Raw genomic sequence first — 11,401 nt, forward strand, 5'->3', positions numbered from 1 at the left:
TCTGAGGAAGTAGAAATCCAGTCCTCTGATTGGATGTGGTGAAATTGTTAGCAGCTTTGGATTTGGTGGGGTTGGAATTTTTCTGTCTTCTCACGGCTCGTTCGTCAGAGAGCAACAATGAAGGTTCTGAGTTAGAATTGCAATGGTCTCGGGAATGAACCGGCAATCCGTGCTTTGCTCGATGTCCAACGGAAGTCAAATCCTGATGTGATGTTTTTGTCGCAGACTCACCTAGAAAGCTATCCGGCTGAATGTTTACGTCGCCGCCTTAAGATGGACCAAAATTGTGTGCCATGGCGATGGGGGGAAGGGAGGTCTTATTCTATTTTGGAAAAAAGAATTTAAGGTTCAGAGGTTGAATCTTGACCCTATGTTTATAGATGTGATGATCACGGATACAAGTGATAACACATGGAGACTTACTGGTATGTACGGAGAGTTTAGATGGGAGAATAAGCATAAAACATGGGACCGTATGTCAGGCATTGTTAGTTGGTGATCTGAACGAAATACAGTTTTTACAGGAAAAAGAAGAGGTAATCCTCGCCCCCAGCAATATATGACAGCATTTCAGAATGCTATCGATGATTGCAATCTCAAGGATATGGGATTTGTCGGGGATATGTTCACCTGGAGGAGAGGAAGAATACGGGAGAGATTGGACAGGGGTCTAATAAACGACGAGTGGTCGATTCTATACCCACATGTTGTGCTTGAAAATCTGGAGTTCAATCATTCAGACCACAGACCTATTCTTGTGAACACTGAATATTACATTCAGGAACATGTGGATCCTAACCAAAGACCAAGGAGGTTTGAGGCGTACTGGCTGAAGGAAAGAAAATTTACTGAAGTAGTACAGGACGCATGGGATCATGTTTCAGTGAACCAAGGAACTAGCATGTATGAAAAACTTTCATGCATGCATGGTCGCTTCCATGATTGGGACCAGAGAGTCTTAAAAAACCTAAGAAGCGATTACACAAGGCGCAACGGGAGTTCGAACACGCGATGACTAGTCCTATGACAGATGAAAATGAAGAGAAGAGGAAGGAGTTGGCTGAGCTGGTGGAATATTTGCTTGAGCTGGAGGAGATTGCATGTAGGCAACGTTCGCGTGCTACATGGTTGACAAGTGGCGATCGAAACACGGGTTTCTTCATGGCTTATGCTTCAGCTAGGAGAAAAAAGAATTTCATTAAAATGTTAAAGGATGATAATGGGCAATGGCTGGAAGGTAATTCATCTTTAAATCCGCATGTCCAGAATTACTTCTCTAATCTGTTCTCTTCGGAAGTTAATCAAACAGATCCAGTATTGTTAGAAAAAGTTCATGGTAAAGTGACTGATCAGATGAACAATATGTTGATGACTCCTTTTACTACGGAAGATGTGCATAAAGCTATGTTAAGTATTGGAGATCTAAAAGCGCCAGGGCCAGATGGGTTACATGCTATATTTTTTAAAAAGTATTGGCATATTCTTGGGAGTGACATCACTCATGAAGTCTTACATGCTATCAACACACGTCAAATCCCTGCTGAGTGGAATGATACGTCAATTGTGATGATCCCGAAGGTGGATGCATCTGAACTGGTAACTCAATTTTGGCCTATTAGTCTCTGTAATGTGCTTTACAAAATTATCTCCAAAATGTTGGCTGCCAGATTGAAGAGTATATTGCCTGAAATTATTTCACCTACCCAGAGTGCATTCGTTCCTGGTAGATTGATCACCGATAATACTTTTTGCCTATGAGTGTATCCATAAAATAAAGAATACGAGGAACAGTCTTGCTGGATTGTGTGCAGTCAAGCTGGACATGCATAAGGCTTATGATAGAGTAGAATGGATCTTCTTGAGAAATATGATGAGGAAATTGGGATTCCATGAGAATTGGATTGATTTAATGATGGCTTGTGTGAGCTCGGTAAGATACAAAGTAAGATTTAACTCACGGGAGACGGATATATTTAACCCTACAAGGGGTCCCAGGCAAGGGGACCCCCTCTCGCCGTACCTATTTTTGATTTGTGCAGAAGGTCTTTCTAGTTTATTGCAGTGTGAAGAAGAAGTTGGTGGCATTGATGGGATCAGAGTGTGTAGGAATGCACCGTCAGTTTCACACCTCTTATTTGCTGACGATTCTCTTATTCTCATGCGAGCAGATGTGTTAAATGCAACTTCCTTACGGCAAGCACTAGAAACCTACTGTGAGAATTCAGGACAGATGATTAGTGTCGGTGTCAAAACCGGCGGATCTCGGGTAGGGGGTCCCGAACTGTGCGTCTAGGCCGGATGGTAACAGGAGGCAGGGAACACTTTGTTTTACCCAGGTTCGGGCCCTCTCGATGGAGGTAATACCCTGCTCCTGCTTGATTAATATTGATGATATGGGTAGTACAAGAGTAGATCTACCACGAGATCAAGGAGGCTAAACCCTAGAAGCTAGCCTATGGTATGATTGTTGTATATATTGTATATCTATCGACTAGCCTGGCCTCAGTTTATATAATGCACCGGAGGCCTAGGATAACAAGAGTCCTAGCCGAATACGCCGGTGGGGAGAAGTCCTTGTCTTGATCGCCAAGTCTTGTGGAATCTTCCTTGTATGCGGTAGCCGTCCGAACTGGCCCATGAGTATACGGCCATGGGGGTCCTCGGCCCAATCTAATAGATCGGGAGACGACGTGGTGAGTACCCCCTAGTCCAGGACACCGTCAATTAGTGTGGGTAAATCGAGCATCTTTTTCAGCCCAAATACTAATTTGACCATGAAAGCTGAAATTTGTCAAGAGTTGGATATAAATACGGAAGCCTTATCTGATAAATATCTCGGCCTACTTGCCATGGTTGGTGCTGACAGAAGTGATTGTTTCAAACATCTCCGTGACAGGGTTATGCAGAGGATAAAAGGATGGATGGAGAAACAATTATCCACGGGTGGCAAGGAGATCTTATTGAAGGCCATTGCTCAGTCTATACCAGTATTTGCAATGCCAGTTTTCTGTCTTCCTAAAGGCGTTTGCAAAGAAATTACAGATGTAATAGCTCAATTTTGGTGGGGTGATGAAGAAGATAACAAGAAGATGCATTGGTATTCTTGGTGGAAGCTATGTTTCCCGAAGAGTGAAGGTGGGATGGGATTTCGAGATTTATATTCGTTTAATCTTGCTCTCTTAGTGAAACAGTGCTGGAGATTGATAACGAACCTGGACTCGTTTTGTGCTAGGATTTTAAAGGCAAAGTATTACCCAAATTGTGATATTCTCCTAGCAGGGCCGAAAAAGGGATCTTCCTTCACTTGGCAGAGTATCATTCCTGGGTTAGCTTGCTTTAAACGTGGATACATATGGAGAATAGGAATGGGAGAAAATGTTGACATCTGGGCTGACCCGTGGATACCTTCAAGCCCAAACAGGGTGATTATTACTCGGCGAATCAGTCTATTTTAACAAAGGCTTCTGAACTAGTTAATCCTATTACCCAAACATGGGATGAGCAATTGCTTCAAGACCATTTTAACCCCGTGGATGTTCGAAGGATCTTGCAGATACCCTTACACCTTCAAGCATTTGATGATTTTGTCGCCTGGCATCCAAATAAAAACGGAATCTTTTCTGTGAAAACTGCATATCATAGTGAGTGGATACACAAATATGGGGACCATGCAACTGCCCTGGGCAGACCGGGAAGCTCTACGACTCCGGCAGTGTGGTCTATGCTATGGAATCTTCAAGTCCCACGTGAAGTTCAAATATTTTGCTGGAGAATTCTGCACGGAATTGTACCATTAATGTCTGTACTCAGACACATCCCGGTGAGTGGAGAATGCCCAATCTGTCACGTTGGACCAGAGGATGTGCGCCATCTGCTTTTTGAATGCATCCAGAGGATGTGCGCCATCTGCTTTTTGAATGCATTCCAGCAAGAGAATTGTGGGAGAAATTAGGCGTTTTGGACTCTATCAGATCGGCCCTTCATGTGGATCGCTCGGGATCAATAGTTCTGGAACACTTGCTAAACTTACCAACCACTCCGTTTCACCTCATGCGCTAAGTATTGACATCATAGCAGTGGGATGCTGGTATTTGTGATGGATCCGTAGGCAGGTCACCCACAATGAGACAATTCCGCCTCCCAATAGATGGCCCATTTCAGTGATGGCAATTACATGCGGGTATAACAAAGTGTCGAACCAAAATAGGGAGGACACGGAGCATAGATGGAAGAGGCCAGGCCCAAAGTTTGTTAAAGTAAATGTTGACGCTGCTTTTTATCAAGATGCAGGTGCAGGAGCAACGGCCGCTATAAAAGGGGCAATTTCTAGCTGCTCAATGCAAATACAATGATTGTGCTTTAGATGCTACGGCTATGGAGGCTAAGGCCATGCGAGATGGCCTTCAATTTGCTAATTCATTAGGCTTTAATCGGGTTGAGGCTGAATCAGACTCCCTTGAAGTCATTCAGTTCTGCACAGGACAAACACAATGGTGGGATGCATCGGCAGCAGTCTTTGCGGAGTGTCTGGATACTGTTACATCAATTGGAAGGGTCACCTTCAAGCATTGTTTTCGTGCGGCAAATACCGCACCTCATGAGCTAGCTAAGTTTAGTTTTTGTAATAAAGTGTCAGATAGTTGGACTGACAAACCACCTGCATGTATCGTCAACAGCCTTGTGAACGATGTAATTTTGATCTGAGTAAATAAAGCTAGCCATGATGGCCTTTCCTCAAAAAAAAATTTATGACACAACTTCATTTATTATGACATACAGAAATGATGGGCAAATACAATAAAACACTCTAAAATTTCCTGTCAGGATGAAGATCCAATTTGAACTAGGAATTAGTACAGAAATAGAGCAATTAGCAATTAATTTAGTTTACACTAAGTAAGCAGATTATATTCTCCCTAGTGGATATTTTTATATTGTCTATAGTGCATAACAGCTGCAAACCACACTGAAAATTTGCAATAACTTATCAAGCATCATCTCAATAGCTTTTTGTTTTGCCTTCTGAGACCCACATGGGCACATGGCTGCCCAAATTTCATCCAATTGCAGAATACAGAGAGATTTCTTCAGCTACATTTCACCACTGACCCCATGGGCAACTAGCTGATGAAGACCGTGAGCTCCTGCCACTTAAACCGATCGTGCTGTTAATTCTCCCATTTTGGGCTGGAATATTGAATAGGAGAATTTGTTATATAAAGAGGTGAAGCCTGATTTTTTTTTGGACAAAAGGTGAAGCCTGATCACACATGCAAAATAAGGTCCACTTAGGCATCATAAAACAACAGACTGTGATGCATACCTTCCGAGAGTAGACTGCTCCATAAAAGATGATAGCCTCCAAGTAACATGGGAAAACCACCTAGTGTATACTAATTCCATACTTTCAGGGCTGTGCACCCCATACCATTTGAAGATGCTACCATGCTATCATCTTTCTCTTCCGAGTTTACTTCTGCATCTGGAATAATCTGAGGAAACAAGTCATCAACAGTCCTCTAGTAAATTCTTCTGATATGGGATCCTGAATTCCACCATAGCAGAACAACTGACCATGCCATCTTACATTTGTTCCAGAAAAGTAAAATGAATTAACAAGGGATAAAGTACCGGCAAGTAGTTTTCTCCTGCATGTTCCCTCCTGCTTCTCAGGCCATGCACTAGCCAGAGCAACTGCATGGCCGGCATTTCTGTACGTTTTCCACAGTGTAATGGTCCAGGATGTTGATGTTTTAATTGATGAAAGCTCCGATAATTTGTTGTGTTAAGTCTCTTGGTGACAGATGTTACAGCATGACATCTTAATAAAAATAATCAACTAGAAGACCCTCGAAATCTCATTCTTCTCCCTGGCAATTTTCCCCAAATTAACTGCTCACAAGCCAAACAACAATCATGGCAGCATGAAACATCAATTGTCAGCTTCATGACTAACCATCGATTTCCATATGATCATATCCCTCATGAACATCCCATAATCCTCCCATTCGAAATTCAAACTTGCGTAGCTTCATCCATCCTGGACCGAGCATTATGAGGTCATACAGGCTGATTCCATTGCAATTCTTGAGTACAAATTCTTCCAACGATCCATTCAAGCCTAGATACTCCAGCCACTCGGTACTGCCTACTTTCTCACAGTTGATAAGGTGGAGGGAAGACAGACTCTTGCAACCAACTGCAACCGAGAGAAGTCCACAAGAAGTTATTTCAGTTGCAGAGTTCAGCCTGAGGGAAGTCAATTTCTCGCTGTAGCATAGATAACCAAGACCGGTGTCATCGATTTGTGAACAGAAACTTAGTGTGAGATCGGTTAGAGAGGGACAGCAAGATATAATCACAAAGAGGTCATGGTTGTCCAACTGATCCCCGTGGGAAGGTGTCCAGCCAGCATAATCGATCTCAACTTTCCACAAATTGGGGAACCGGGAGAAGAGTGACACCAAAGCTTCAGTGGCAAGGCAAAGGCCACAACCAACCCGGATGGACCCCTTTTGCTCAGCCTGGATGGCGAAGAGACGCTTCGAGACAAGGGAAAGAGAATTCAAGTCACTTCTTTTGGTAACCCTCTTGATGATCTCTGCCAGCAGTGCCTCCGGGAGATCCTCCATCGAGTGCTAGTTGGGATTGGGTATCCAGAATGCTGGACTAAAACATAAACTATAATGAGATCAAAATGAAGCATATGAAGATAATTTACCCACATTAGAGATGATTTTGAACCCTCTTCAGTATCAATTGACAATTGGTGTGTTCATCAGATTGCTGAGCAAAGAAAGAATCTACTAAGCGCATCATCAACAATAAACTGAATTCAGTACTTGCTGACTTCGCAGCTTGTATAGCAATTATAATGAGATCAAAATGAAGCATATGAAGATAACCTAATCACATTAGAGATAATTCATATCTACTATATCACTAAGCTCCCTAGGGGTGGAAGGGTTAAGAATCAATTGAGGAGAATTAATTTGGATGGGTGACCCTGATTTTGACCGGGTCGTGCGCCCACCACGCCTCCCTTCTTCTCTAACCTTCCGTCCCTTCCTCTAAAAATAAAAATCTCCTGTTCGAGCAAAACCAACATCGCCGGTCCTTCGCCTCGCACTCCCCCCTCTCCCCTGCCTGCCTTCTTCTCCTATCTCTGCCTCGCCGTCCTCTCCTCTGCCCACGACCTCGACAGCTCCTGATCGAGCGTTGTCCCTGGCTCGGCTGGTGGATTGTCCCACGACAACGGTGGTGGGGGCAACGGGCACGGGCAGCAGCTTTGAGCATCTCGGGCTGCAGGTCGAGCGCGTTAGTGCACGGGAATCCAGCCGTCGGGCTGAGCTTGACGAGCCACCGGAGGCGCGAGAGCCGAGGCTGCCGCCTCCCGCTACGCGCTCGTCTTCAGAAAATGGATCGAGTTAGCTGCACGTCTTCAGATGGTTAATGAATCGGTAGCATAGTTCGGGTTAACTGCCAAGATATTGTACTCCGATCCTCTTCACCCCGCCGTCTCTGCTGCCGCTGCCCCTTAATATATATCGTTTTAGGGCATGTACAATGGTTCTATCTTAAGAATGCCATGTAGGATGGATGCTGAGGTGGAGGAAAGAGAAGTCATAAGAAAAGGCTTGTCTTCTCTTATTTAAGAGAAGACAAGAGATGATCTCTTAGCACAATATGTCTCACCACGTTTTTAGGAATAACTAGTTATTGAAGATAAGGCTAAGAGATGACCCATTGTAGACATGTTTTTTTTTCATCTCTAAATTACATGCAAGACTTAAGATAAGACTATCTTATCAACCATTGTACATGCCCTTAATATCCATGCCTCTCTCACCCACAACTGCAAGATCGAGTTAGTTGCACATCTTCAGCTGAAAGAAAAGATTCGCCTACATGTAATATCCATGCTCTGTTGTCTGCTCAATTAGTTATTTTCCTGGAATTTCCTCAATGGTGCATTGGCTGTATATACATTGTCTCTCTCAATTATCTAACTTGAATGCACGATACATTGTCTCTCTCGCTTATGTGACTTGCTTGTGCAAATCATTGATAAATATACGAGTGATTCATGGGGAAATATATCTGTGTTTGATTGTGTGAGACTACATTAGATAATGGTTCTCATATTTAAAGCCTATATTGCTGTTATACAAATTCAGACTTTTCTCTGCAATCATTTCTGGAATGTGGAATCAATTATAGCTCAGGTTCTAACTTATATTTCTGACGTTTCTAAGATGTTGTGAGTTCTGTACAGATTTCCCGAAGAGACGGCCGAGGACACTGAGCCGGGGAGAGGCGCTGCCGTTTCCCGTGTGCTGACTGCTGGGGAAGTCACAGGAGGGTGTACTTGTGTAGGCGTTGGTGCTGCCACCATGGGTTTTGCAATGGTCAAGGCCAGTGTGTCTCGCCACATCCAGATCAACAACCTTCGGCCATGATGAGTTCATTCTTCTCAGCTCCAGTTCATCCACGCGGTTTTTTCTACTACTAAAATGATATCTAATATTTTACTACCACAAACTGAATGCTCCTTACTCTGATTATTTTTTTGTATATCACATTATCTCCAAGGAGAGGATTAATGATCGATGACATCACTTCAGAACCATTATTATCCATCAAACTACTGAATGGAATTTGTTATGAGGAATGCATGCATACACTATTTAGAGTAGCATAACAACATAGACTAAGTTTCACGTTACGGGAATAGAAAACAAGGAAACATGCTATTTTGTAAATTTTAGGTGGCATGCTTCATTTTTTTTGTACTTCATTTGCAACTTGGGATGTAGGTGTGTAATTCATAAGTTTATTCATGGTTTCATTTTGTATTTACTTCCTATTGTAACCTCTAATTATCCATACACGCTTATTATCTTACTTATATTTGCGAATACGCAAGCGACTTGTGTATAATTCATTGATAGGTAGAAAAGCAAACAAAGTAGGTCAGCTATCAGCCAAGTACACAAGGATTGGCAGGAATAAGAGCCCAAGCATTTAGATAAGAGGGGGATGCTCGGGCCCCAGAACTCAAGAAATTATCCCACTGAGATCAAAGCGATCAGTCTCTCGCTCCAGCTTTGGGCCAGGACCGAGCATCATCCTTAATGGACGGCTTACCATTTTATCATACACTGGAGTTCTTCCTGTTTCACTTTTTTACTGAACCTATTCTCTGAAACTTTATATTGACAGGAAAGCCTTGCTACTTTCTGTTTTGAAAGTTAAGCTGAAGTCCAGCAAAGTTTGTAAGGCAGCAAAAAATTGTCACTCTGATGCAAGTCGCCCATAGCATGTTAGTTAGATGATTTTTGTGTACCAGGGAGGATGGATCTCTAAATCAAACTTTTGGTTTAGGAATTATGTTCTATCTTTTATTTGTTCAGGGTCATGTGCTGCTTCGGTCCTATAGATGAACCTGTTACAAACTGACAATGAAGAAATGTTTTTTTTGGTAGATTATTATTTTGATCGTGTAAGGGGGATAGCATAAAGCACGGAAGTATTTCATTTTGTTCTTTTGTGGATATTCCATATAAGTGCACATATATAGTTAAGTTTCAGAGAATGTTGGGTTTTACCTCGGCTATTGCATATTTAATATATCGGATAGTAAATCTTTGAAATATTGTCACTATGTTCCACTACAAATTTCTATTGATTTCATTCATGGAGGTTTACGTTTAGAATCAAAACAGGTCCCAAAAGTACAATGGCATGGCTTATATGTTCATGTTCTGGAAATAATTAATGCCAATTTATTAGTATTTGTACTAAAGATGATGTCTCTGACAATCTCTCATGCCAGTGGGACAATATTTCCAGTCTGACTCTTGCTAGTTTCATAGTTGCTTACATGCTATCAACGAGAAAAGCCTTTTATTTATTTATTGGAGTTCATTTTTATCATCATCTACTCTCTTTGATCCTTTCCAAGGGCCAGTAAGAAAGAGCAACTTACATATGTTAACTGGCATAGGTGCTTTACTTGAGCACTGGTAGGTTTTCATACCACTCTATGACTAGCATTTCCTTTCACTTTTTCTTGCGGTGTAGGCAAAATTGAACTGCAAAAGGTCAAAAACATCTTATATTTAGTTACAGAAGTGGTTTCTATCATAGTTTGGTAGGCATTGCGAATTTTGTTCATCAGACTTCTCAGGTATACTGGAAGTATTGTGGTAGTCAGGCAGGAATCATGTTTCAATTGCGCCCAGAAAATTTCATCCCTGTTATAACTTCACCCAAGAAAAATGTATTATGGCAACTTCAGCCTTCCAGCTTGGTTATATCTATTCATATATTTTTTTTGTGACGGATAAAAAGCATTTTTTGCACGTATCTCACCCAAAAAGGAGTGGGGGGAGAGTGTCCCATAACGAAAAGTGGCGCGGCAAGGCGCGCATACCGCTTCTAGTTATGATGAAAACCTAAACCTTCTTCAGTATCAGTCGATGAAAACCTAAACCTTCTTCGGCGAACAAGAAAGAAGCTACTGGACGCATCATCAACAATAAGCTAAATTCAGTAGTACTTGCTTACTTCGCAGCTTGCACATCCGATTTACGGCATTAACGGAACAACAATGTAACTAGAGGGTCGAATTAACCTAGCTACTGATAATACTGGTTTCCTTGTCACCTGTGTCGATCAAGAACCGAACCGGAAAGGGAGGGCACTCAACGAAATCGAATCCGTACGTACCACGAACCAACCAGCGGAAATATGCCGATTGAGAAGAACGGGACAGAAATGGTGGCCGCCGTGGATGGGAGGAGGGCTCCGTCTCCGGCCGAATTTGAAGGGCAAGTCCCACACTGAATCCGATTGAGGAGAACCCTGAAACCCTAGTCTTGCCGAGCGAGCGCAAGGGGACGAGATATTTTGCAGAGGGTGAAGGAGTGTTCTTCGCGATGGAGAGATCTGTGTGCTTCTCTGTAATTTCGTTTTCTTTGCATTGCAGGGTACGGAGGACGCTGGCGCCGGCCGACCGACCAGGATCCAGAACGGTGCTCTCTTGAACCGTTCGATCTGGCCTCTCACAGCCGTCAGATCAGCATCTGACATCTCCCGCATGCAAAACGCAACGCCCTCCTTCTCCCTTGCCGCAGTTGTCTCAGGGCGCCGTCTGCTCGTCGCCCCGGCGGCCTCCCACCACCTCCCGCTTGCATCACCATGTGTTAGCTGGCCGGAAAGGATTATCCGCCTATTTCATGGACAGGAGGGATCACAACTTGCAAAATGTGAGTTCAGCAGCCTCAAGCATAAGACAATTGAGTGCTGGAGCCTTAAGGTTGTTGTCAGTAAATGCGGTCCTAAAACCAGTATGATAGCTCATAGGTTTGAGTCAGAGCGAGATGCTTTTAAGGTGGCA

General features: G+C 43.0%; 1 protein-coding gene across 7 annotated transcripts; it reads right to left on the reverse strand.

The window, feature by feature from the left end:
- Positions 1-4,826: 4,826 nt before the first annotated feature.
- On the reverse strand, positions 4,827-10,972 carry LOC125508272 (F-box/LRR-repeat protein 14). Of its 7 annotated transcripts, XM_048672924.2 has the most exons (4): positions 10,732-10,972; positions 9,989-10,094; positions 5,324-6,669; positions 4,827-5,150 (listed from the first exon to the last, which is right to left on the reverse strand). In XM_048672924.2, the coding sequence occupies exon 3, from the start codon at positions 6,630-6,632 to the stop codon at positions 5,952-5,954; it is 681 nt and encodes a 226-aa protein (XP_048528881.1). In that variant the 5' UTR covers positions 6,633-6,669; positions 9,989-10,094; positions 10,732-10,972; the 3' UTR covers positions 4,827-5,150; positions 5,324-5,951. The 7 variants fall into 7 exon arrangements, with proteins under 7 accessions (XP_048528881.1, XP_048528882.1, XP_048528884.1 ...); XM_048672925.2 differs by lacking the exon at positions 9,989-10,094 and having other exon boundaries at positions 5,324-6,664; XM_048672927.2 differs by lacking the exon at positions 9,989-10,094 and having other exon boundaries at positions 5,324-6,786.
- Between the last annotated feature and the right edge of the window lie 429 nt (positions 10,973-11,401).

Source organism: Triticum urartu, chromosome 5A (assembly GCF_056163025.1).
Source record: "Triticum urartu cultivar PI428250 chromosome 5A, HENAU_Tu73, whole genome shotgun sequence".
In the NCBI taxonomy this organism is placed as follows: domain Eukaryota; kingdom Viridiplantae; phylum Streptophyta; class Magnoliopsida; order Poales; family Poaceae; genus Triticum; species Triticum urartu.